Source organism: Loxodonta africana, chromosome 18, assembly GCF_030014295.1.
Source record: "Loxodonta africana isolate mLoxAfr1 chromosome 18, mLoxAfr1.hap2, whole genome shotgun sequence".
Lineage (NCBI taxonomy): Eukaryota > Metazoa > Chordata > Mammalia > Proboscidea > Elephantidae > Loxodonta > Loxodonta africana.
The window spans coordinates 56,347,930-56,375,799 of record NC_087359.1 but is presented as its reverse complement, the minus strand read 5'-3'; the positions used below and the strand labels follow the sequence as shown (position 1 = coordinate 56,375,799).

The 27,870-nt window shown below is 41.3% G+C and overlaps 1 protein-coding gene across 2 annotated transcripts; it reads left to right on the top strand.

The window, feature by feature from the left end:
• The first annotated feature begins 2,598 nt into the window (after positions 1-2,598).
• On the top strand, positions 2,599-27,579 carry RNF135 (ring finger protein 135). 2 transcript variants are annotated; one of them, XM_023553461.2, is made up of 5 exons: positions 2,618-3,045; positions 4,603-4,746; positions 8,782-8,944; positions 23,773-23,862; positions 25,132-27,579. In XM_023553461.2, exons 1-5 carry the CDS (start codon positions 2,686-2,688, stop codon positions 25,659-25,661), a joined length of 1,287 nt encoding a protein of 428 aa, XP_023409229.1. In that variant the 5' UTR covers positions 2,618-2,685; the 3' UTR covers positions 25,662-27,579. The 2 variants fall into 2 exon arrangements, with proteins under 2 accessions (XP_023409230.1, XP_023409229.1); XM_023553462.2 differs by lacking the exon at positions 8,782-8,944 and having other exon boundaries at positions 2,599-3,045; positions 25,132-25,267.
• Positions 27,580-27,870: the final 291 nt, after the last annotated feature.

Here is a 27,870-nt window from a genome sequence, read left to right as displayed (position 1 = left end):
TTGTCAGCTGAGAGATAATTAAAAATAACTTTTACGATAGATCATGATGTGATATTTTGCAATTTATCTCAGAACTGTTCAACCAAATGTGTGACATTGTTACCATTTATTAAAGTACGTAAACAAGGATTGTCAGAACTAATGTTTATTTAAAACAAACCCGTTGCCATGGGGCTGATTCCAACTCATAGCAACTCTACAGGACAGAGTAGAACTGCCTTATAGAGTTTCCAGGAGTGGCTGGTGGATTTGAACTGCCAACCTTTTGATTAGCAGCCAAGCTCTTAACCACTGCACCACCAGAGCTCCTGAAAGCAGAGAAAACCAGAAAGATGTTTACCTGTGTTTCACTGACTATGCAAAGACATTCGACAATGTGGATCATAACAAATTATGGATCACATTGCAAAGAATGGGAATACCAGAACACTTAATTGCACTCATGAGGAACCTGTACATACATCAAGAGGCCATCATTCGAACATAACAAGGGGATACTACGTGGTTTGAAGTCAGGGTTGTATCCTTTTACCATACTTATGCAATCTATATGCTGAGCAAATAAATTGAGAAGCTGGACTCTAAGAAGAAGAACAACGGGGCATCAGGATTGAAGAAAGGCTCATTAACAATCTGTGATATGCATATGACACAGCCTTGCTTGCTGAAAGTGAAGAGACTTGAAGCACTTACTGATGAAGATCAAAGACCACAGCCTTCGGTATGGATTACACCGCAACATAAAGAAAACAAAAATCCTTTTTTTTTTTTTTGTAACCATTATATGTTTTTGCATAAAACCTTTAGGAGGTGCCCAAGAAAAAAAAAGTTTGAAGACAACTGGTTAACCCACTCTTTCAAAGAACCCTGGCTGTGAAATGGAGAAGTAGTAGCTAAAGGGAGGTTTAGATCAAAGAAAATTTCTTTTTTATTTATTTTGTTGTTGAGAACATACATAGTAAAAATTACACCAATTCAACAGTTTCACATTGATTACATCCTTCAAGTTGTGCAATCATTCTCACCCTCCTTTTCTGAGTTATTCCTCCCCCATTAAAATAACTTCACTGCCCTCTAAGGTTCCTATCTAATTTTTCAAGTTGCTGTTGTCAATTTGACCCCATATAGATAGTCCTTAAAAGAGTATAAGGCTCAAGGCAGACATTTTTTACTAGTTAAGCTAAACTATTGTTTGGTTTTAAGACTTCTGGGGATATTTTTGGTTTAAGGCTTAAAGACTATCTCAGGGCAATAGCTTCAGCAGTTCATCCAACCTTCATGGCTCCAGGAAACCTGGAATCCATGAGAATTTGAAATTCTGTTTTGCATTCCCCCTCCCCAACTTTTTAAAATTGTGCTTTAGGTGAAAGTTTACAGCTCAAGTTAGTTTCTTATTCAAAAAATCTATACACATATTGTTCTGTGACATTGATTGCAATCCGCACAATGTGACAACACTCTTCGTTCCACCCTGGGTTCCTCCTGTCCATTTGTCCTGTTTTCCTGTCCCTTCTTGCCTTCTTGTCTTGCTTTTGGGCAGTAGTTGCCCATTTGGTCTCATATATTTGATTGAACTAAGAAGTATATTCCTCACATATGTTATTGTTTGTTTTACAATCCTGCCTAATCTTTGTCTTTATCCATAATTTGTTATGATCCACACCGTCGAATGTCTTTGCATAGTCAATAAAACACAGGTAAACATTTTTTCTGGTATTCTCTGCTTTCAGCCAAGATCCATATGACATCAGTGATGATATCCTTCCTTCCACATCCTCTTCTGAATCTGGCTTGAATTTCTGGCAGTTCCCTGTGATGTACTACCCAACCGTTTCTGAATTACCTTCAGCAAAATGTTACTTGTGTGTGATATTAATAAACCCCCACCAAATATTAATAGCGATTAAAAAAACAAACAAAAAAACCATGCTGGTGCTCCACCTCAGACAATGAAATCAGACTCTCTGGGGTCGGGTGCAAACTTTGGTATTTTTAAAGAGCTTCCTAGCTAATGGGTACCGGGTAATTCTTATTTCCTCACCACTTGCTAGAGGGGTTAGATGTCACCTAATGGGCGCATTCTCGTAAGTGAGCTGTTGAATCGAATCCTCTCTTTTTCCTTCTCCCAAAAGTTGTCCAGGTTATGTCTTAATGGGGACATCAAACTATAGGGAGCCTTTGAGACATCAGTGAGTTCCTAGCGATTTGGGGACCAGCTGATTCTCCAGTACGGGAGGCAGTAACTTAGGGCCGGCTCAACGCATGAGACGCCGCGAGCTGGGCAGTGGAGACACTAAGCCAGCTTTCGGGGAGACTGGACAGAAGGAGAATCCCCGGGTGGTGCAAACGGTTAAGCGCTCTACTAATGTTTGAACCCACCTAGAGGCGCCTCGGAAGACAAGCCTGGCGATCTGCTTCTGAAAGGTCATGGCCTTGGAAACCCTACGGAAGGTAGTTCTCTGCATACAAGAGGTCGCCAGGAGTCAAAATCGACTCAAGGGCCACTTTTTTTTCTTTTTTGGAGAGAAGAAAACTGGAGGATGGGAGAGAGGAGGGGACCAGGCAGCAGGAAGGCTGGAGGCGGGAGAGGAAGAGCGAGGGAGGAGCCAGAGGAGAAGTGGCGGAGGGCGGCCGGTCCCCAGCTGGGCCTTGACTTCCGCGCCCCCGCGCCTGGCCCCCGTCACCATGGCGGGCTTGGACTCCGGCCCGGCCATCCCGGTGTGGCTGAACGAGGACGACCTGGGCTGCATCATCTGCCGCGGGCTGCTCGACTGCCCCGTTACGCTGCCCTGCGGCCACAGCTTCTGCAGCTCCTGCCTGAAGAGCCTATGGGGCTCCTGGGCCGAGAAGCCGCGCTGGGCCTGCCCCACCTGCCGCGAGGGCGCCCCGCAGAAGCCGCCGCTGCGGAAGAACACGCTGCTGCAGGACCTGGCCGACAAGTACAGCCGGGCGGTGCGCGAGCTGGAGGAGGGCGGCCGCGGGGCTGGCCCCGAGCTCGCGCCCGGCCCGGCCCCGGCCTCCCGGCGCCGCGCTGCAGCCCTGCCGGTAGGGAGGCGGCCCTGGGGGCTCTCCTGGCCCGCAGCCTGCCGCGCCGCCTTCCGCCTTCCTCCTCCCAGCGCCCCTTCCCACTCTCCCCTTTCGGCTCTTCTTCCCTCCAACATCCTTATCCTTTCTATGTTTACGTTAACTTCCTCAGTCTAAAGGTAGAACCCGCTCTTTGGCGAATCTTTGGAAAGTTCGGAAAAGTAGAACCGACTGTCAACCTAGCTGCTGTACACCTGGCCTTACTTGCATTTCTTTTCAGCTTTTCCGCGCCCTTTTCAAACAGAGTTGAGACTACATTGTACATCTTCCTTTTGGGTATAAACACGGAATTATCCCTCGGGTCCTTAAAACTCTTCGTGAACATAGCTTTTGGTGACTGAATACGCTTCACATTGGCTTTTAAATTGAAGTGATTTTCTTTGACTGGCAGGACATGGGAGGATGTAAAAACATATTTTCTTTATTAATTCTCTGTGTTTTTCAAATTCAGTACAATGAGTGTACGTTTCTTTTATGATGGAAAAAGTAATGCACTTATTTTTTTAATGTTTTGAATTAGCTCAGGTGCCTGGATAAGGGCTCCACTCCAGAGTTCCAGGTATCTGAAAACTGGGGCTTGGAAACTTAAGAGCGAGCAGTGTTACCGGTGGCCTGTCACCTCCCTCTTTAAAATAGCCTGAGTCTGGGTTCCAAACATGTTATCTGAGAGGACATCTAGGCTTCTTAGAGATGAAAAAAGGTTCTGGGTCAAAGATTTTTGAAGTTCCGACATGATTTTTTTAAAAAGGAAAATGCCCAAAGTTAAACAAAAAACCTGGTCTATTTAGAGTTGGATGATGAACATCTTGTATTTCTGTGACTCTACAGCGGACCACCGTTTTCCATTTAAGGTCTGGGTCCAGCCTTCCGTGGATGTCACCAGGTCTTGATGGCGTTGTCAGTATGTGTTGGCTGCAAACTTGCTCCCACCCCAACCAGACAGCTCAGCAGAATAAGCTCTTTGGCGTGGAGTTGTTTAGCACTCTCATCTGAATTTTTTTTTAATGTGAAGGATGTCAAAAAGAGCTCGTATCTGCGTAATACTTTAAAGTCTCCAAGATATTTTTACAATGGATGGTTAGGTAGATCCTTCTTACTCCTGAAGGTGGAGGGGGGGGGAGGTGAGGTCACAGGATGAGCCATAGCCAAGAGTCCAGCTCAGACCTGAGCCTTGTGCCTTCTGCTTCGCCATTCACCTTCTCAGCCTCCATCTACCCTGCCAAATCCAGGCTCTCTCACCCCATTTCCCCTCTGACTTCCCCTGCATAAAGCAACCCACAAGTTTCCTTTCACACTTCACTCCCATCCCCATCCCATGGATGAACTAGGGTTCCCTGTTATGGCCACTGGGAGATCAGTAGTGGGAAACGGGAATGAGCAAGGTCTACCTGCTCATTTTCTGGACAATAGTTCTTTCATCCCTTCCTTGCCTACTTCCTTTACCCAGTGTTTATGGCTGCCACTGTCCAGTGCTGGATGCTGGGTCCAGCTTTATGTTCTATCTTTGCTCTTTTAAAGGCAGCAGCACAGAGGAGCATCACAGAAGTTGGTCGGGAGCTGGGAGAGCTGGTGGAGCAGCTTGTAGACATCACCAGGAGCCTTCAGAATCAAAGATCCCTCTCACAATCTGAGGCAGACAATGAACTGACCATCTTGGGCACGGTATGGTTAGCTTGGAGAGGAAAAGATTGCGAGGGGGATGAGCAAAGGGTGCCTTCCAACTGGGACAACATGAATATATTTTGAGTTGAGGGATGCAATACATCTCAATCTTTCATCGTCCTCTTTATTACCAAAGACAGATGATCAGAATCGTGGAGTACTTGAAGTGAGGTCCAGAAGCTTTGAGCTAGATTCTACCTCATCACTCCACCTAACCAAGCTCTAAGATCACCAGTGACCTCCAAGTAAATCCTGCAGACACTCTGATTCTTGACCTCTCAGTAGCCTTCGACACAATCGATTGCACCTTTCTTCTTGAAGCATTCTCTTCCCTTAACTTCCAAAACACAAGCTTCCCAGTCCTCCCTCCAGCTCCACCTTCTCCTTCTCAGTCTATTTTGCAGGCTTACCCTTTCTGCTCAGCACTGAAATGCTGGAATTCTTCAAGGCTTAGTTGTAGGTTCCTTTCTCTTCCCCTGAAGTGGTCTTCCCACACCCATGGTTTTAATTACCACTGTATGCACAAACACTTCCATCCTGGATCCTTCTCTAAGGTCTAGGCTGGTACCTTCCTTCTCATCTTTTCCTTTTGAGTATCTCAAAGGCACATTACACTTAACGTGTCCCAAACTGTTCCTCCTCTGGGACTCCCCATCTCAGTGACTGGCCCCATTATCCTTCCAAGTGCACAAGACAGAAACCTGGGAGCCATTCGTGTCACCCCCACCCTTACCCCCAATATGTAGCCTACTGTAGCTCCAAGAGGAAACCCTGGTGGTGTAGTGGTTAAGTGCTACAGCTGCTAACCAAAAGGTCGGCAGTTCAAATCCTCCAGGTGCTCCTTGGAAACTCTATGGGGCAGTTCTACTCTGTCCTATAGGGTCGCTATGAGTCGGAATCGACTCGACAGCACTAGGTTTGGTAGTTCCAAGAACTGCCTAAACATCTCTCAAATCTGTTTACTACTGTTGAGCTCCTTTGAGACTTCTCTAATCCAAGCCTATGATCATGTCTCACCTGGATTGCTTTGATAGCCTCCTAAGTGCTCCACTCTTACCCCCTCTTCTGTTCTCACCACCATCACAGTGATCCTCTCAAAAACAAATCTGATCATGTTACTCTTCTGCTAAAAACACTCCCGTGATGTCTTTTTCCTTAGGATTAAGACCAAAATCCTCACAGGACCAACAAAGCCCTATAGGGTCTATCCTCGTCTGTCTCTCCAGTCTCACCTCCCACATTCCACCTCCTGCGTTGGTCCATCTAGTGTCTTGCTTCCTCCCACCATAGGGAGCACATCCTGGTATGCTCTTCCTTCAACCCTGTCACCTGGGTAATGCCTGCTCATCCTGCAGACCCCAGCTAGATGTCACTTCCTCAGGAAGGCTTGACTGATTTTCCCCTATTGGAGGTTCTTAGGAGCCCTGATGGCACAGGGGTTAAAGCGCTTGGCTTCTAATGGAAGAGTCAGCGGTTCAAACCCACCAGCTGCTCAGCGAGAGAAAGATGTGGCTGTCTGCTTCCGTAAAGATTTACAGCCTTGGAAACCCTATGGGACAGTTCTATTCTGTCCTATAGGGTCACTATGAGTCAGAATTAACTCGACGGCAGTGGATATTGGAGGCTTTTATAATTCCAGGTACCTTTTATCTATTGCAGTTATCACAGTTACACCTTTATAATGATTTGTGTCCTAATTATTGATGTCCATCCCTATTCCGGAAACCCTGGTGGCGTAGTGGTTAAGAGCTATGGCTGTAAACCAAAAGATCAGCAGTTCGAATCCACCAGGTGCTCCTTGGAAACCCTATGGGGCAGTTCTGCTCTGTCCTATAGGGTCGCTACGAGTTGGAATTGACTCCACGGCAATGAGTTTTTTTTTTTTTGATCCCCACTCCCCACTGGTCTCTAAGCTTCATGAGGGTAGGGACGTTGACTGTTTTTTGTTTTTTTTTATTTTGCTTTAGATGAAGATTAACAGAAGAAATTAGTTTCTTATTTAACAATTAATACACATTGTTTTGTGACATTGGTTGCCAGCCCCATGGCATGTCAACACTCTCCCCTTCTCGACCTTGGGTTCCCTATTACCAGCTTTCCTGACCCCTCCTGCCTTCTTGTCCTTGCCCCTGGGCTGGTGTTCCCATTTAGTCTCGTTTTGTTTTATGGGGCTGGCTAATCTTTGGCTGAAGGGTGAACCTCAGGAGTGATTTCATTACTGAGTTAAAAGGGTGCCTGGGGGTCATACTCTCGGGGTTTCTTTAGTTTCTGTCAGGCCAGAAGTCTGGTCATTTCTTGTGAGTTAGAATTTTGTTCTACATTTTTCTCCAGCTCTGTCTGGGACCCTTGTTTGTGATCCCTGTCAGGGCAGTCAGTGGTGGTAGATGGGCAGCATCTAGTTATGCTGGACTCAGTCTGGTGGAGGCTGTGGTAGTTGTGGGGGACCTTGGCTGCTTTTGTTATTTCATTCACCATTGTATTCCCTGGCGCTAGCACAGTTCCTGGCACATTGAGTGAATAAATAATAAATGAGTCTTCAGGGATACAATGTGTTAGGGGTGGAAAGTCTGGGAGTCTGACTTTCTGAGCCTCAGGTTTCTAACTGTAAAATAGGAATAAGATCCATCCCACTGGTCTGTGGTGAGCATTAAAAAAGATCTTGTATAAAATGCTGTAAAGCAATGGGAAAATGTAGGATATAATTAACTGGCAATTTAATCACCATGGACCTCAATTTTTTGTTTTATAAAATGGGGATAATAAAACCTACCTTGAAAGGTTGTTACACAAATTAGAGCTAAGCAGTACCCAGCATATAGAAAGCACTCAGAAGTGGTGCTTAATACTACTATTATAAGGCATTGGTGGTAGAGTTCTTGCCTTCCACACAGGAGACCTGGGTTTGATTCCTGGCCAGTGCACTTCATGCGCAGTCACAACCCGTCTGTCAGCGGAGGCTTGCGTGTTGCTATGATGCTGAACAGGTTTCAGCAGAGCTTCCAGACTGAGACGACTAGGAAGAAAGTCCTGAAAATCTACTTTTAAAAAAAATGTACAAAAAATTCGTTATTGGTGGCAATATACACAGCCAAACATGCGTCCATTCACAATTTCTACATGAACAGTTCAATAACATTGGCAATCTACTCCTGGAAGTCAACCAACAAAACCCTAGGATCACAATGGTCTGACCTGCAGCTGATGGTAGGGATGGTGCAGGGCCGGGCAGCATTGCATTCTGTTGTACGTGGGGTCAACATGAGTTGGGAGCAGGTCGCCATGAGGCAGGGGCCCAACTCTATGGCAGCTAACAACAACAACAACAACACTACTACTATTATTGGTGAAAAGAGTGGGAAATAGAAAAGGCGCAGGTGAAGTTGGGAAAGAAGGATGCCGATGTGCAGATGAGAGGCTGTGTTGGGAAATAGCAGGACGTGAGGTGGAATTTAAACGAGGAGCGTGTGATAGAGGCCCCGGAAAGCAGTCTGGATGTTGATGTTGACTCTTAAGAGGTGGCATGGTATAATGACAACAGTCGTGGGAAGATTATTCTGGCCTCTGTGGCTTATTTCAGTGACTGTCTATATTATTAATTCTGTAAAGCCCCTGTGAGATGGGCCTAAAATTTTTAAATGTTTGCAGGTATCATCTAAGAAATCCATGTTCACTGCACAAAATATCAGAAAACACATAGCGGTTTAAAGGAAAAAAAAAAATTTATCCATAACCCCCCCACCCAGAAATAACTACTCTTTAATATATTAAATTTTAATATTTTGAACTTTTATTTTAAAAATTAACATCAATTTTAATATCTTTTTCCAGATAGTTTTCAATGTATATATTTTAAGGACCTAATATGTTTTCCATTTCTGTTTTTTTCTGGGGGGAGGGGCCTTATTATGTTTTTAAAAAACTTGTTAGGAGGTAAATGAAAAATTTTAGATGGATGGCAGAGCTTGAATATAATATTTGATGGATTCCATAAGGGACTTTCATTTATTTATATTTATTTTTATGATTAATCAATAGGCTTTTTCTAGTGGGGTGGACCTTTCCTTGGCTTCTCCAAAGCTAGTGACTTCCAACACATCTGAGGGAAAAATGAGAGATGTTCTCCATGCCCTCGAAGAAATCCAGGAAAAATTACGAGAAAACTTCACGTGGAAAGAGGCTTTTGAAAAACAAACACAGGGTGAGTTGATTTTGCTAGGAAGGAGGATTAGTTATGGGAACTTGGGGGAGAATGGCAAAGTGCTTCAGGGCCTCGTTCTCTGGGACAGGATCCCAGATCCCAGCTGCATTATTATTGTGGTATTGAAAATGAGATAGGAGCACGCTGAGGTGTTTTTGATGTAAGGAGTTTTTGGACAGCACCAGAGATGTCTTAGTCATCTAAAAAAAAAAAAAAAACAGAGATACTACAAGTGGATGGCTTTAACAAAGCGAAATGTATTCTCTCACAGTCTAGTGGGCTAAAAGTCCAAATTCAGGGCAACAGCTCCAGCGGAAGGCTTTCTCTTTGTTGGCTCTGGAGGAAGATGCTTGTTATCGGTCTTCCCCTAGACTTAGGAGCTTCTCAGCACGGGGACTCCATGTCCAAAGGACGTGTTATCCTCCTGGCTCTTGCTTCTTGGTGGTATGAGGTCCCCACGTCTTTCTGCTCACTTCATTCTTTTATATCTCAAAAGAGTTTGGCTTAAGACACTATCTTGTAGATCTCATCAATATAACTGCCACGAATCCATTAACATCATAGTGATAGGATTTACAACACAGGGGAATCACATCAGATGATAAAATGGTAGACAATCATACAATACTGGGAATCATGACCTAACCAAGTTGGCAGATATTTTTGGAGGATTCAGTTCAATCCATGACAGATATGATGTATCAACGCTGTTAATATAAACTCAAGACCTGGACCCATTTTCTGAGACCTCATAAATTCAGAACCTTGACCTGATTTCACTGGCTTATTACTCATCTATGTAGTCTTTCTGAGGAGGTTCAGGAACAGGTCTCACTTTTTAATTTTTAACTAGTAAAGATCTGTATTAACAAAGCACATCATAAATAAACCAGAAAACCAAACCTGTGGCTGTGGAGTAGATTCTGACTCATGATGACCCCATGTGTTACACAGAGCAGAACTGTTCCTTCTTGGCTGTAAACTTTTTTTTTTTTTTTAATTGTGTTTTAAGTGAAGTCAGTTTCTCATACAAAAACTTACACACACATTGTTACGTGACCCTAGTTGCTCTCCCTGTAATGTGACAGCACACTTCTCCTTTCTACCCTGTATTTCCCATGTCCATTCAGCCAGCGTCTCTCCCCCTCTGCCTTCTCGTCTCGCCTCCGGGCAGGAGCTGCCCACTTAGTCTCATGGGCCTACCTGAGCTAAGAAGCACACTCCTCACCAGTTTCATTTTATGTCTTATAGTCCAGACTAATCTTTGTCTGAAGAGTTGGCTTTGGGAATGGTTTTAGTTTTGGGCTAACAGAGAGTCTGGGGGCCATGTCCTCTGGGGTCCCCTCAGTCTCAGTCAGACCATTATATCTGGACTTTTTACTAGAATTGCAGTTCTGCACCCCACTTTTCTCCTGCCCCATCAGGTACTCTCTGTTGTGTTCCCTGTCAGGGCACTCATTGGAGGTAGCTGGGTACCATCTAGTTCTTCTGGTCTCAGGCTGTTGGAGTCTCTGGTTTATGTGGCCCTGTCTGTCTGTTGGGCTCATATTTTCCTTGTGACTTTGGTGTTCTTCATTCTCCTTTGCACCAGGTGGGTTGGGACCAATTGATGCATCTTAGATGGCCACTTGCTAGCTTTTTTTTTTTTTAATATTTTATTTCATGGAGTTTTTTTTTTTTTTAATTTTTATTGTGCTTTAAGTGAAAATTTACAAATCAAGTCAGCCTCTCATACAAAAATTTATATACACCTTGTTATATACTCCTAGTTACTCTTGCCCTAATGAAACAGCACACTCTTTCTCTCCACCCCGTATTTCAGTGTCCGTTCAGCCAGCTTCTGTCCCTCTCTGCCTTCTCATCTCCCCTCCAGACAGGAGCTGCCCACATAGTCTCACGTGTCTACTTGATCCAAGAAGCTCGCTCCTTGCCAGTATCATTTTCCATCTTATAGCCCAGTCCAATCCCTGTCTGAAGAGTTGGCTTTGGGAATGGTTCCTTTCTTGGGCTAAGAGAAGGTTTGGGGACCATGACCTCTGGGGCTCTTCTAGTCACAGTCAGACAATTAAGTCTGGTCTTTTCATGAGAATTTGAGGTCTGCATCCCACTGCTCTCCTGCTCCTTCAGGGATTCTTTATTGTGTTCCCTGTCAGGGCAGTCATTGGTTGTAGCTGGTCACCACCTAGTTCTTCTGGTCTCAGGCTGATGTAGTCTCTGGGTTATGTGGCCCTTTCTGTCTCTTGGGCTCATAATTACCTTGTGTCTTTGATGTTCTTCATTCTCCTTTGCTCCAGGTAGGTTGAGACCAATTGATGTATCTTAGATGGCCACTTGCTAGCATTTATGACCCCAGACGCCACTCTCCAAAGTGGGATGCAGAATGTTTTCTTAATAGATTTTATTATGCCAATTGACCTGGAATGTCTCCTGAAACCATGGTCCCCAAACCCCTGCCCCTGCTACGCTGGACTTCGAAGTGTTTGGTTTATTCAGGAAGTTTCTTTGCTTTTGGTTTAGTCTGGTTATGTTGACCTCTCCTGTATTATGTGTTGTCTTTCCCTTCACCTAAAATAGTTCCTGACTGCTCTCTAATTAGGGAATACCCCCCTCCCCCTCTTGTAACCATCAAAGAATATTTTCTTCTCTGTTTAAACTGTTTCTTCGGTTTTTATAATAGTGGTCTCATATAATATTTGTCCTTTTGCAACTGACTGATTTCACTCAGCATAATGCCTTCCAGATTCCTCCACATTATGAAATATTTCATGGATTCATCATTGTTTTTCATCGATGCGTAGTATTCCATTGTGTGAATATACCATACTTTATCCATTCATCCATTGATGGGCACCCTGGTTGCTTCCATTTTTGCTGTTGTAAACAGTGCAGTGAATATGGGTGTGCATATATCTGTTTGTGTAAAGGCTCTTATTTCTCTAGGATATATGCCAAGGAGTGGGATTGCTGGATCGTATGGTAGTTCTATTTCTAGCTTTTTAAGGAAGTGCCAAATTCATTTCCAAAGTGGTTGTACCATTTTACCTTCCCACCAGCAGTGTATAAGTGTTCCAGTCTCTCCACAACCTCTCCAATATTTATTATTTTGTGTTTTTTTTTTTTTTTTAATTAATGCCAGCCTCGTTGGAATGAGAGGGAATCTCATTGTAGTTTTGATTTGCATTTCTCTAATGGCTAATGATCGAGAGCATTTCCTCATGTATTTGTTAGGTACCTGAATGTCTTCTTTAGTGCAGTGTCTGTTCCTGTCCTTTGCCCATTTTTTAATTGGGTTGTCTTTTTGTTGTTGAGTTTTTGCAGTATCGTGTAGATTTTAGAGATCAGACGCTGATCGGAAATGTCACCTCTTGCTCGCTTTTAAGACCCTGGACACCACTGACCAAAGTGGGATGCAGAACATTTTCTTAATACATTTTGTCATTCCGGTTGACTTAGATTTCCCCCAAAACCATGGTCCCCAGATCCCTGCCCCTGCTACTCTGTCCCTTGAAGTGTTTGGTTGTATTCAGGAAACTTCTTAGCTTTTGGTTTAGTCCAGTTGTGCTGACTTCCCCTGTATTGTGTGTTGTCCTTCCCTTCACCTAAAATAATTCTTGTCTAATATGTAGTTAGTGAGCACCCCTCATGCCTTATAATAGTGGTCCTTTCGTGACTGACTAATTTCACTCAGCTAAATGCCTTCCAGGTTCCTCCAAGTTATGAGATGTTTCACGGATTTATTGTTGTTCTTTATTGTTTTGTGGCATTCCATTGTTTTATCCATTCACCTGTTGATGGACACCTAGGTTGTTTCCATCTTTTTGCTGTTGTAAACAATGCTGCAGTGCAGATGGATATGCATAAATCTATTCGTGTAAGGGGTCTTATTTCTCCAGGATATATTCCAAGGAGTGGGATTGCTAGATCGTGTGGTTGTTCTATCTTTATGGAAGCGTCAAATCGATTTCCAAAGTGGTTATACCATTTTATATTCTCATCAGCAGTGTATAAGTATTGCAGTCTTTCCACAGCCTCTACAACATTTATTATTTTGTTGTTTTTGGGTTAATGCTGGCCTTGTTGGAGTGAGATGGTATCTCACTGTTGTTTTGATTTGCATTTCTCTAATGACTAATGATCCTGAGCATTTCCTCATGTATCTATCTGTTAGCTATCTGAATGTCTTTAGTCAAGTGCCTGGTCATATCCTTTGCCCATTTTGGCTGAAATCTTTATAGAAGCAGATTGCCAGGCCTTTCTTCCTCAGTGCTGCTGAGGGGGGTTTGAACTGCCAACCTTTTCGTTAGTAGTCGAGTTCAAACTGCTTTTGCCACCCAGGAGGCCTACATTGTAAATAGTTCTTATAAATTCTATTAAAATATAATTTCTGGGGAATATGTCAACGTAGCTCTACTCTGTCCTATAGGGTCGCTATGAGTCAAAATCGACTTGATGGCAGTGCTTGGCAGTGGTAAACAGTAACAATGTAGAAAGGAACATTTTTGCCTTGATTTTGTTGGTTCCCTTGTTCCCCCAGAATCTTGATTGAAAAGCAGTGAACGTCTGTCTGCCCTTCAAATATTAGCTCTGGTCTTGTGGCTCTGCCTCTGGCTCTAGACATTGTCTGTTTTACATACTTTAGAGACATCTCCTCTAGCATTTTCATATTTAAATGATGTTGCTTTGCTTAAAATGTCATGCCTTATTTAAGTGGAAAAACCTGATTCACTGGAAAAAAGTTTCTTAAGGAAAATGATTAGAGAGCAGTTTACTAGTTGTTCCCAAATTTAGGCTGTTTGTACTTAATCTGAGAAGTAAGAGGCCTCCTGGCTCCTCTGTGATTCTGAATTTAGGCTGGATTCTCTAGTGAAATTCATTTTTTATACAAATTTAAAATTAATTTTAAAATTTTTTATTAAAAAATCAAAACAGTATAAAAAGGTATACAGTGAAAGTCTCTGTCCCACTCCTGCCCAATTCACCAAATTCCTTATCTCAAACACTTGTTTGTTTCTTGAGTATACATTCAGGATTTCCTTCTGCAAATCCAAGAATATACAAATTTATATTCTTATGTCTCCCAATCTTTTTTTTTTAATATAAAACGCAGCATACTTTATACACTGCATTTTGCTTCTTTTCTTTCTTTTTTTTTTTTCTTAATTAGGCTTTGTTTTTTATAACAGTTTTAAGTTTGCAGAAAAATTATGCAGAAAGTATAGAGTTTGAATATATCACCTCCCCCCTCCATTATTTTTTACTCAGTAGATCTTGATACTTTTACAAATCAGTACTTAGAGAGCTTTGTCTTTTGTGGTTGCATAGTATTCCAGTTTACAGATATGCCAAGATTTATTTACCCAACCTTCTACAATGGATGCTTGATTATTTCCAGTTGTTTATTATCACAGACAATGCTGAAGCCAATAACTGAGTTTATACATCATTTCACATGGGTGCAGATGTAATTGTAGGTTAAATTGCCAGTAAAGGTGGTGAGTCATAGAGTAAATTTATTTGTAATTTTGATACACATTGCCAAATTGACCTCCAGTTGGGTTATACCAGTTTACAAATTTTAAAGAAGTGTGTGTCTTCACAGACACTCGACAGAGTGTATTTGTAATTTTTTGCCAATCTGATGGGTAAAAAAAAAAAGTTGTATATCAGTTTACTGTACTTTTAATTTGCATTTCTCCATGAATTATCTGTTTATATCTTGCATCACTGGTCTTTTTAAAATTGATATTTAGGAGCTCTTTGCAATTTTTTTTTCCAATTTGTCATTTACCTTTTACTTTTGATTATAATGTCATGTAGACTTGAAAATTTTTTTATGTAGTAAGTTTCATCAGTCTTTGCTTTATGGCTTCTAGATTTATGTTTTAGTTAGAAAGACCTTCACTACCCCAAGTTTATAAAGGAATTTGCTCTGTGTGTGTGTCTGTACTTTTATATTTTGTATTTAAATCTTTGGTTTCATGTTTTACATTTAATCTTTGATCCATTTGGAGTTTATTCTGGCCTGTGCCCATATCACTTGAAATGATATGATTTACATAGCATAACTTTAGAGACATATCTGTTATAGCATTTTATATTTAAATAATGTTGCTCTCCTTAAAATGTTTCTATTTAACTGGAGAAACATAATTTCTTGGAAAAAGTTATCAATTTCTATGATTCTTTAAGTGTACATTTTAAGCACTTTTATAAATCCAATTTTTTCTATGAATGTCTTAGCAAGTACAATATGGTTCTTCATCTGTGGTTAGTTTGTTTTTGATTATTTCGGCCAATCAGAAATATTTTTAAAATGTAATATCTGGATATATTCCCACGTCCTAAAACATCATTCCCTGAATTTTCCACGAGATCGTTTTTAAGACAATAGACGAGTTCTTCAAGTCACCCTTTAACAGCTGTCAAACGATTTGACTACCTCATCACAATGACTTTGTAGCATCACAGTGACTTTGTAACCTTACATAAGTACACCAGGAGCTGCTGTAGAAATCACACGACCTAAACTGAACAGTGTTTCTCAGGGTGTGGCCCAGGATTTGACATCATACTCTCTGGGGGCACTAATACAAGGCAGATTCCAGGGCCCAGTCCCAGACTAGTGAATCAGTATCTCTGAGTGGGCCCAGGAATCTGCATTTCTGACAATATGCCTGGGGGAGTTTGATGCCGACTAAAGTTTTAAGAACCACTTGGATGCAGTTTTCCCTGGAAGGGTGATTATTTGCAATATAAATTTAATTTGGGGGGAGAAAGTTTATACAAAGCAATTCTACTTAAACAGGATAGTGCTATAAGAGACCTGTTCCTAAAATTTTGGATTATTTAAAATGCCCAAGGGAAACTGGGCATAAAAAACCTGTTTTTTATTCTCTTCTTTTAGTAGAAAAACAAGATTCTTTAGACTCTGTTATAAAGAAATGGCTCAGCAATTAATTTTATGTCACAGATATTTCTGTAAAATCAACTGCTTAATGAAAACATCATTTTTTTTTTTTCTTTTACAAAGCCTGTCACATCAGTGGGTAAGCAATCCTGTTTGTACCCACAGAGATTAATATATTATAAAACTTCTTCATCTCTTTAATAGTGACCAGTGTCTTGTTTAATAGTCAATATTTACAGACTGTACATCATGTATAGTTTTTAAAAATTTTTTAATACGCTTTTTTTTTTAATTAACTTTTATTGAGCTTCAAGTGAACATTTACAAATCAAGTCAGTCTGTCACATATAAGTTAATATACATCTTACTCCTTACTCCCACTTGCTCTCCCTCTAATGTCGGCCCTTCCAGTCTCTCCTTTCGTGAAAACTTTGGCAGCCTCCAACTCTCTCTATCCTCCCATCTCCCCTCCAGACAGGAGATGCCAACACAGTCTCAAGTGTCCACCTAATATTATTAGCTCACTCTTCATCAGCATCTCTCTCCCACCCACTGTCCAGTCCCTTTCATGTCTGATGAGTTGTCTTAGGGGATGGTTCCCGTCCTGTGCCAACAGAAGGTTTGGGGACCATGACCGCCGGGATTCCTCTAGTCACATCTAGACCATTAGGTATGGTCTTTTTATGAGAATTTGGGGTCTGCATCCCACTTATCTCCTGCTCCCTCAGGGGTTCTCTATTGTGCTCCCTGTCAGGGCAGTCATCGATTGTGGCCGGGCACCAACTACTTCTTCTGTTCTCAGGATAATGTAGGTCTCTGGTTCATGTGGCCCTCTCTGTCTCTTGGGCTCTTAGTTGTCGTGTGACCTTGGTGTTCTTCATTCTCCTTTGCTCCAGGTGGGTTGAGACCAGTTGATGCATCTTAGATGGCCGCTTGTTAGCTTTTAAGACCCCAGACGCCACATTTCAGAGTGGGATGCAGAATGTTTTCATAATAGAATTGTTTTGCCAATTGACTTAGAAGTCCCCTTAAACCATGGTTCCCAAACCCCCGCCCTTGCTCCGCTGACCTTTGAAGTATTCAGTTTATCCCGGAAGCTTCTTTGCTTTTGGTCCAGTCCAGTCCAGTTGAGCTGACCTTCCATGTATTGAGTGTTGTCCTTCCCTTCACCTAAAGCAGTTCTTTTCAGCTAATTAATCAGTAAAAAAAACCCTCTCCCTCCCTCCCTCCCTCCCCTCCTCGTAACCACAAAAGTATGTGTTCTTCTCAGTTTATACTATTTCTCAAGATCTTTATAATAGTGGTCTTATACAATATTTGCCCTTTTGCCTCTGACTGATTTCACTCAGCATAATGCCTTCCAGGTTCCTCCATGTTATGAAATGTTTGACAGATTCGTCACTGTTCTTTATCGATGCGTAGTATTCCATTGTGTGAATATACCACAATTTATTTACCCATTCATCCGTAGATGGACACCTTGGTTGCTTCCAGCTTTTTGCTATTGTAAACAGAGCTGCAGTAAACATGGGTGTGCATATATCTGTTTGTGTGAAGGCTCTTGTTTCTCTAGGGTATATTCTGAGGAGTGGGATTTCTGGGTTGTATGGTAGTTCTATTTCTAACTGTTTAAGATAACTCCAGATAGATTTCCAAAGTGGTTGTACCATTTTACATTCCCACCAGCAGTGTATAAGAGTTCCAATCTCTCCGCAGCCTCTCCAACATTTATTATTTTGTGTTTTTTGGATTAATGCCAGCCTTGTTGGAGTGAGATGGAATCTCATCGTAGTTTTAATCTGCATTTCTCTAATGGCTAATGATCGAGAGCATTTTCTCATGTATCTGTTAGCTGCCTGAATATCTTCTTTAGTGAAGTGTGTGTTCATATCCTTTGTCCACTTCTTGATTGGGTTGTTTGTCTTTTTATGGTTGAGTTTTGACAGAATCATGTAGATTTTAGAGATCAGGCGCTGGTCGGAGATGTCATAGCTGAAAATCTTTCCCAGTCTGTAGGTGGTCTTTTTACTCTTTTGGTGAAGTCTTTAGATGCGCATAGGTGTTTGATTTTTAGGAGCTCCCAGTTATCGGGTTTCTCTTCATCATTTTTAGTAATGTTTTGTATTCTGTTTATGCCTTGTATTAGGGCTCCTAGGGTTGTCCCTATTTTTTCTTCCATGATCTTTATCGTTTTAGTCTTTATGTTTAGGTCTTTGATCCACTTGGAGTTAGTTTTTGTGCATGGTGTGAGGTATGGGTCCTGTTTCATTTTTTTGCAAATGGATATCCAGTTATGCCAGCACCATTTGTTAAAAAGACTGTCTTTTCCCCAATTAACTGACACTGGTCCTTTGTCAAATATCAGCTGCTCATATGTGGGTGGATTTATATCTGGGTTCTCAATTCTGTTCCATTGGTCTATGTGCCTGTTGTTGTACCAGTACCAGGCTGTTTTGACTACTGTGGCTGTATAATAGCTTCTGAAATCAGGTAGAGTGAGGCCTCCCACTTTCTTCTTCTTTTTCAGTAATGCTTTGCTTATCCGAGGCTTCTTTCCCTTCCATATGAAATTGGTGATTTGTTTCTCTATCACATTAAAAAATGACATTGGAATTTGGATCGGAAGTGCATTGTATGTATAGATGGCTTTTGGTAGAATAGACATTTTTACTATGTTAAGTCTTCCTGTCCATGAGCAAGGTATGTTTTTCCACTTAAGTAAGTCCTTTTGAATTTCTTGTAGTAGAGCTTTGTAGTTTTCTTTGTATAGGTCTTTTACATCCTTGGTAAGATTTATTCCTAAGTATTTTATCTTCTTGGGGGCTACTGTGAATGGTATTGATTTGGTTATTTCCTCTTCGGTGTTCTTTTTGTTGATGTAGAGGAATCCAAGTGATTTTTGTATGTTTATTTTATAACCTGAGACTCTGCCAAACTCTTCTATTAGTTTCAGTAGTTTTCTGGAGGATTCCTTAGGGTTTTCTGTGTATAAGATCATGTCATCTGCAAATAGAGATAATTTTACTTCCTCCTTGCCAATCCGGATGCCTTTTATTTCTTTGTCTAGCCTAATTGCCCTGGCTAGGACTTCTAGCACGATGTTGAATAAGAGCAGTGATAAAGGGCATCCTTGTCTGGTTCCTGTTCTCAAGGGAAATGCTTTCAGGTTCTCTCCATTTAGAGTGATGTTGGCTGTTGGCTTTGCATAGATGCCCTTTATTATGTTGAGGAATTTTCCTTCAATTCCTAGTTTGGTGAGAGTTTTTATCATAAATGGGTGTTGGACTTTGTCAAATGCCTTTTCTGCATCAATTGATAAGATCATGTGGTTTTTGTCTTTTGTTTTATTTATGTGGTGGATTACATTAATGGTTTTTCTGATATTAAACCAGCCTTGCATACCTGGTATAAATCCCACTTGATCAGGGTGAATTATTTTTTTGATGTGTTGTTGGATTCTATTGGCTAGAATTTTGTTGAGGATTTTTGCATCTATGTTCATGAGGGATGTAGGTCTATAATTTTCTTTTTTTTGTAATGTCTTTACCTGGTTTTGGTATCAGGGAGATGGTGGCTTCATAGAATGAGTTGGGTAGTATTCCGTCATTTTCTATGCTTTGAAATACCTTCAGTAGTAGTGGTGTTAACTCTTCTCTGAAAGTTTGGTAGAACTCTGCAGTGAAGCCGTCCGGGCCAGGGCTTTTTTTTCTTGGGAGTTTTTTGATTACCGTTTCAATCTCTTTTTTTGTTATGGGTCTATTTAGTTGTTCTACTTCTGAATGTGTTAGTTTAGGTAGGTAGTGTTTTTCCAGGAATTCATCCATTTCTTCTAGGTTTGCAAATTTGTTAGAGTACAATTTTTCGTAATAATCTGATATGATTCTTTTAATTTCAGTTGGTTCTGTTGTGATGTGGTCCTTCTCGTTTCTTATTCGGGTTATTTGTTTCCTTTCCTGTATTTCTTTAGTCAGTCTAGCCAATGGTTTATCAATTTTGTTAATTTTTTCAAAGAACCAGCTTTTGGCTTTGTTAATTCTTTCAATTGTTTTTCTGTTCTCTAATTCATTTAGTTCAGCTCTCATTTTTATTATTTGTTTTCTTCTGGTGTCTGATGGATTCTTTTGTTGCTCACGTTCTATTTGTTCAAGTTGTAGGGACAGTTCTCTGATTTTGGCTCTTCTTTTTGTATGTGTGCTTTTATCGATATAAATTGGCCTCTGAGCACTGCTTTTGCTGTGTCCCAGAGGTTTTGATAGGAAGTATTTTCATTCTCGTTGCATTCTATGAATTTCCTTATTCCCTCCTTGATGTCTTGTATAACCCAGTCTTTTTTCAGGAGGGTATTGTTCAGTTTCCAAGTATTTGATTTCTTTTCCCTAGTTTTTCTGTTATTGATTTCTAGTTTTATTGCCTTGTGGTCTGAGAAGATGCTTTGTAATATTTCGATGTTTTGGATTCTGCAAAGGTTTGTTTTATGTCCTAATATGTGGTCTATTCTAGAGAATGTTCCATGTGCGCTAGAAAAAAAAGTATACTTTGCAGCAGTTGGGTGGAGGGTTCTGTATAAGTCAATGAGGTCAAGTTGGTTGATTGTTGTAATTAGGTCTTCCGTGTCTCTATTGAGCTTCTTACTGGATGTGCTGTCCTTCTCCCAAAGTGGTGTGTTGAAGTCTCCTACTATAATTGTGGAGGTGTCTATCTCACTTTTCAGTTCTGTTAAAATTTGATTTATGTATCTTGCAGCCCTGTCATGGGGTGCATAAATATTTAATATGGTTATGTCTTCCTGATCAATTGTCCCTTTTATCATTATGTAGTGTCCTTCTTTATCCTTTGTGTTGGATTTAAGTCTGAAGTCTATTTTGTCAGAAATTAATATTGCTACTCCTCTTCTTTTTTGCTTATTGTTTGCTTGATATACTTTTTTCCATCCTTTGAGTTTTAGTTTGTTTGTGTCTCTAACTCTAAGGTGTGTCTCTTGTAGGCAGCATATAGACGGATCGTGTTTCTTTATCCAGTCCGTGACTCTCTGTCTCTTTATTGGTGCATTTAGTCCGTTTACATTCAGCGTAATTTTAGATAAATAAGTGTTTAGTGTTGTCATTTTGATGCCTTTTTATGTGTGTTGTTGACAATTTCATTTTTCCACATATTTTTTTGTGCTGAGACATTTTTCTTAGTAAATTGTGAGATCCTCATTTTCGTAGTGTTTGACTTTATGTTTGTTGAGTCGTTACGTTTTTCTTGGCTTTTATCTTGAGTTATGGAGTTGTTATACCTCTTTGTGGTTACCTTATTATTTACCCCTATTTTTCTAAGTAAAAACCTAACTTGTATTGTTCTATGTCGCCTTGTATCACTCTCCATATGGCAGTTCTATGCCTTCTGTATTTAGTCCCTCTTTTTGATTATTGTGATCTTTTACATATTGACTTCGGTGATTCCCTGTTATGAGCATTTTTTTTTTTTAATTAATCTTAATTTGTTTTTGTGATTTCCCTATTTGAGTTGATATCAGGATGTTCTGTTTTGTGACCTTGTGTTGTGCTGGTGTTTGATGTTATTGGTTTTCTGACCAAACAATATCCTTTAGTATTTCTTGTAGCTTTGGTTTGGTTTTTGCAAATTCTCTAAACTTGTGTTTATCTGTAAATATCTTAATTTCGCCTTCATATTTCAGAGAGAGTTTTGCTGGATGTATGATCCTTGGCTGGCAGTTTTTCTCCTTCAGTGCTCTGTATATGTCGTCCCATTCCCTTCTTGCCTGCATGGTTTCTGCTGAGTAGTCTGAACTTATTCTTATTGATTCTCCCTTGAAAGAAACCTTTCTTTTCTCCCTGGCTGCTTTTAAAATTTTCTCTTTATCTTTGGTTTTGGCGAGTTTGATGATAATATGTCTTGGTGTTTTTCTTTTTGGATGAATCTTAAATGGGGTTTGATGTGCATCTTGGATAGATATCCTTTCGTCTTTCATGATGTCAGGGAAGTTTTCTGTCAGGAGATCTTCAATTATTTTCTCTGTGTTTTCTGTCCTCCCTCCCTGTTCTGGGACTCCAATCACACGCAAGTTATCCTTCTTGATAGAGTCCCACATGATTCTTAGGGTTTCTTCATTTTTTTTAATTCTTTTATCTGATTTTTTTTCAGCTATGTTGGTGTTAATTCCCTGGTCCTCCAGATGTCCCAGTCTGCATTCTAATTGCTCGAGTCTGCTCCTCTGACTTCCTATTGCGTTGTCTAATTCTGTAATTTTATTGTTAATCTTTTGGATTTCTACATGCTGTCTCTCTATGGATTCTTGCAACTTATTAATTTTTCCACTATGTTCTTGAATAATCTTTTTGAGTTCTTCTACTGTTTTATCAGTGTGTTCCTTGGCTTTTTCTGCAGTTTGCCTTATTTCGTTTCTAATGTCTTGAAGCATTCTGTAAATTAGTTTTTTATGTTCTGTATCTGATAATTCCAGAATTGTATCTTCATTTGGGAAAGATTTTGATTCTTTTGTTTGGGGGGTTGTAGAAGCTGTCATCGTCTGCTTCTTTATGTGGTTTGATATGGACTGCTGTCTCCGAGCCATCACTGGGAAACTAGTTTTTCCAGAAAATCTGCTGACTGGGACGCTGGCTCCAGGCTCCTAAAGCAATTGCGGCTTCCCTGAATTTGTTCGTTTTCCGCCTCTAAATCTGTGTTTGTTGTTCAGGGTTCGTAGATTGTTATGTATGTGATCGATTCACTTGTTTTTCCGAGTCTTTGTTGCAAGAGGGATCCGAGGTAGCGTCTACCTAGTCCGCCATCTTGGCCCCGCCAATACGCTTTATTTTTTAGAGCGGTTTTAGATTTATAGAAAAATTGCACAGAAAGAATTCTCATATGTCCCCTCCCCCTCCGCACTGTTTCTCTTAATATTAACATTTTGCATTAGTGTGGTACCTTTGTTCCAATTAATGAAACAATATGGATACATTATTACTAAGGTCCATAGCTTATATCAGCATTCACTTTTTCTGTTGTAATATAATTTTTCTCAAGGTATTCTAAAAATAAGAACTATTCAAGTATAGCTGATTTTCCTAATAAATAGGGGGAAAATTGTTTTAGTTTAAAAAATAGTAAGTTTAGCAGGTCTTGCAAACATTTCTTAAAACTGTAATTAAATGTGTTAATTATGTTAATCCAGTCAGGTAAAGAGAACAGTGGCACCTACCTGAATTTTGAGAATGCTCTTTTGAGGAGCCACGCTCCCACTCTCCTGTGCAACCCACACCCTAGACTGGGTCTATTGTTTCTTCTGATTTAGATTCACTTTATGCTGCTCTCACTTCAAGATATAAATGGGGGAAGATTTCACCTTCAAAGTCCCCACTTCGGAGCTTCCCTCGCTTTCCCTTCTTCCAGCTAGTAGGGTCATTGCAATCTAGCACACACAGTTGCTTTAAGTTGACAATTAAACTTTAGTACACTGAGTGGGGATGAGGTAGTGTCAGTGGTGGAGGTGAATCTCACATCAACTCCTGTTACCCAGTTGATATAAAGACAATTTAAAGCATCGGTACGGGGATCATAGAAATCCTGGGTATCAGGGTGCTGCAATCCCCTGGAACAGTTTTAGTTAATTTATTTAATAAATATGCATCAGTCACCTCCTATGTACCTGATGCTGGACTTGACACTGGACTTGAACACAGAGGTGAACAAGGGCTCTGCCAGCAAGGTGCTTAGAGCTTAGTGGGGAAACAGACAGTGAAATAGCCCAGAGTGGCTGGACATACATGGGCTGGAAGTTCTGCTTGATCAAGTCCTGACACTGAAAAATGTGCTAAAGATGAGGAAGACAAGTCATGTGCCCTGATCACAATGTTTGCATACCTTCTGTTTGTCTTTTTCTGATGGAGTTTTTCCCCTCAATATTTTGATTGCTTAGTGGAACTCCTGGAAACTCCATCTACCTCATCATGCCCACTGCCAGACCAGAACCACCCTGCACCCAGGAAGGCCTCCCGGTTTGCTCAGTGTAAGTATGTGGTTTGCTTAAAACTTGGGTTTGGCCTGCTGCAGAGAGTGGTGTGTTTGCACGGAGGACAGGCCGTGTCCACGTCCCTGTGGCTAGGCCCACTCCTTGGCTTACTGACCCCAAATCTGCTTTGCCCAGCCCTGGTCCCACCACATGGGGAGCTGATGATAAAGGTGAGGTAGGTTGAGAACTCCCACATTCCAGACTAAGCCATACCCATGAGACCAGGCAACCTTTGGGCACCCATGCTGGGGTCACCGCTTACAGCCAACTGCCTATCCTCCAGCATGCTTAGCTACTACTGCTCTCTCAGTATGGAGTAGACCTTAAGAGCATGGGTCCTGGAGCCAGACTGCTTGGGCTTGAATCTCAGCTCCTCTATTCACTAGCTATGTGATCTTGGACAAGTAACTTAATCTTTTAGTGCCTCACTTCCTTCATCGTAAAATGAAGATAATAATAGTGCCTCCCCTATGAGATTGTCATGAGGGTTGAATGAGTGAATGTACGTAAAGTACCTAGAGGAGTTATTGCTGGTTGTTGTTGTTTTTCGCTGCCATCAAGTTGGCCCCCAACTCATGGTTACCTCATGCACAATGGGATTGGGCTGTTGTGATCCATAGGGTTTTCACTGGCTGATTTTTCAGAATTAGCTCTCTAGGCCTTTCTTCCTAGTCTGTCTTAGTCTGGAAGCTCCGCTGAAACCTGTTCAGCATGATAGCAACACTCAAGCCTTCACTGAAAGATAGGTGGTAGCTGTGCATGATGTGCAATGGCCAGAAATAGAACCCTGGTTTCCTGTACAGAAGGCAAGAATTCTACCACTGAACCACCAGTGAACCCGCCCCGTAGGAAACAGTGTGAAACATGCAAAATGAACAAGATGTGGTTCTTCACTAGGAAGCTTAAGCTTAACTGGAAAGTTGTAAACAACCATGGACTGCTATGGACTAAATCACTACTACAGGTAGAAGGTGGTATGATAAGAGGAGAAGAGGTAAAGCACTAGGGTTGCTGGGAAAAGCGAGAGATGACTTTTCACTGGGTGAGATTCAGAGAGGGCTCTGTGGAAGAGGGCTGGTGGGTAGGTAGAAATCAAGGTGGGAAAGTGGCACTTCTAATAGAACAGCATGGGAGTGTATATAAAACTGCAAGCTGATGTCCTCATTTCAGTGCCAATCTGAGTAAAGCACTATCACACCCAAAGATACAAAGCTGATTTTTGCTGTTTGAGGACCTCTTAGCATGGGTTCTTGTTTTCTTCCCCAGGGGCCATCCATCCAACCTTTGACCTGAGGAGCCTCTCCTGTAGCCTGGAGGTGTCCGAGGATCTCCGGACAGTAACTGTGTCTCACTGGCCACAATCCTATCCCTGGAGTCGTGAGAGGTTTAAGGCCTGCCAGGTCTTATGTTCCCAGGCCCTCTCTTCTGGGCAGCATTACTGGGAAGTGGACACTCAGCAGTGTAGCCACTGGGCAGTTGGGGTAGCTTCCTGGGAGATGAACCGTGACCAGATCCTGGGACGGACCAGGGACTCCTGGTGTGTGGAGTGGATGGGGACTAGTCAGCTCTGTGCATGGCACATGGCGAAAGAACTTGTCCTCAGCTCAGACAAACCTGGGGTCGTGGGCATCTGGCTAGACCTGGAGGGGAAGAAGCTTGCCTTCTATGCAGTGGCTAATCAGGAGAAGCTTCTGTATGAGTGTGAGATCTCTGCTTCCTATCCTCTGCACCCCGCCTTCTGGCTATATGGCTTACATCCTACAAACTCGCTGATAATAAAGCAAGTAAAGACATAAAGGCCCCTCCGGTGCTAAAACACAGTAGTTTCCTGGTCCGTCTCCCTGCCTTCAAGCACGGTAGCAGTCTGACTCAAGAATCCCACTTCTGAAGTTAAGGGGCATATCCAAAACCAAGCCTGTTGCCGTTGAGTTGATTCCGACTCATAGTGACCCTATAGGAATAGGATAGAGTAGAACTGCCCCATAGGGTTTCTAAGGAATGCCTGGTGGACTTGAATTGCTGACCTTTTGGTTAGCAGCCATAGCTCTTAACCACTATGCCACCAGGGTTTCCAAGGGGTGTATATTAGTTATCAATTGTTGTGTAACAGTATTACCACAAATTTATCAGTTTAAGACAACCCACATTTATTATCTCACAGGGATTAAATTAGGAGTGAGGATACAGACTAGTTGAGTTCTCTGCTTCAGAGTTTCACAAGCCACAGTCAAGGTGTCACCTGGGGCTGCGGTCTCATCTGAGGCTTGACTGAGGAGGGATCTGCTTCCAAGCTCACATGGTTGTTGTTGGCATTCAGTGCCTGTGGGTTGTGGGACCAAGGGGCTCAGTTTCTTGTTGGCTGAGGGCTGCCTTCAGTTTAATACTACATTTTGTAACATGACTGCCCTGCTCTCTGAGAGCCAGCAAGGGAGAGGTAATCTCTTAGCAAGGTGGACGGTACAATCTTATATAACATGATCATGTACAAGCCTTTACCATATTCTGTTAATTAAAAGCAAGTCACAGGCCCTGCCCATACTCAAGAGAGAGATATTACACAAGGGCGTGAATACCAAGAGGTGTACTCAGGGGGCCGCATTAGACTCTGTCTGCCTCAGGGCATCATTTCCCTCTTGATTCTCCCTGTTTTTAAAAATCGTCTTATTGTATAATAAAACGGATAAAGGAAACTACACATGTCCAGCTTAATGAATTATTATAAGATGAACAGTTTTGTCCCTACCGCTTAGGTCGTGAAATAAAATATTGCTACTAACTCAAGAAGCCCTTTCACGTGCCTTGTCGCAATTACAAAACCTTCTCTCCAACCAGAAGGAACCACCACCATCCTGACTTTTACAGAAATCGCTTCCTCATGTTTCTAGTTTTATCACCCAAATATGCATTCCTGGCCAAAGTAGTTTACAACCCAAACAAATTATTGAGTCAGTTCCAACTCGTGGCAACCCTATATGCGTCACAGTAGAACTGTGCTGCGTTGGATTTTCAGCGACTGATTTTTTGGGAGTACATCACCCGGTCTTTGTTCCAAAGTAACTCTGGGTAGACTTGAGCCTCAAATCTTTTGGTCAGTAGCCAAGCAAGTTAACCATTTGCCTTAGTTATGCTCATTAAAAAAAAAAAATTGATAAGGCTTTTTTTTTTTTTTAAGTAGCTTTGTTGAGATATAATTTACATACCATAAAATTCACCCATTTAAAATGTACAATTCAGTGTTTTTTAGTATATTTACAGAGTGGTGCAATAATCGCTATAATCTAATTTTAGAACATTTTTATCACTCCAAAAATAAACCCTACGCCCATTAACAGTTGATATGTCTTTGAAGTCTTTTCATCTACAGGCCCCTCCATCCCCTTTTTCTTAGTTTATCTATAGAAAAACCCCAGGCTGGATTAGCACCTGTTTTTTATTTTTTGATTAAAATTATGTTTTGCTGTGTTTTCAGTGAAAGTTTACACAGCAGATTAGGTTCCCGTTTAACAATTACCCCACAGATGGCTCAGTTGATTGGTTACATTTTTCACAATGTGTCAACATTCTCAGTTCCATTCTGAATGTTCTGTTTCCGATAACCTAGTTTCCCTGTCCACTTACACTTCCATCTTTGCTTTAGAGTAATTATTGATCCTTTGCTTTCATGTAGATGACTTTTTAAAGGTGTGCAGCACTCACAGGTGATATTCTTTATTTTATAAGCCAATCTGTTGGATCCACAATCAACACCCATGGAAGCAGCAGTCAAGAAATCAAATGACATATTGCATTGGGCAAATCTGCGGCAAAAGACCTCTTTAAAATGTTGGAAAGATGTCACTTTAAGAACAAAGGTACACCTGACCCAAACCATGGTATTTTCAATCACCTCATACGCGTGTGAAAGCAGGACAATGAATAAGAAAGACAGAAGAAGAATTGATGCCTTTGAATTATGGCATTGGTGAAGAATATTGACTATACCATGAACGACCAGAAGAATGAACA

What these genes read in the sequence shown, in the direction of transcription:
- RNF135 (XM_023553461.2), top strand. Translation starts at nt 2,686, where the DNA reads ATGGCGGGCTTGGACTCCGGCCCGGCCATCCCGGTGTGGCTGAACGAG. An exon ending in GCCGCGCTGCAGCCCTGCCG is followed by an intron (nt 3,046 to 4,602) that starts GTAGGGAGGCGG and finishes GCTCTTTTAAAG; the next exon opens with GCAGCAGCACAGAGGAGCAT. An exon ending in GGCCTCCCGGTTTGCTCAGT is followed by an intron (nt 23,863 to 25,131) that starts GTAAGTATGTGG and finishes TTTCTTCCCCAG; the next exon opens with GGGCCATCCATCCAACCTTT.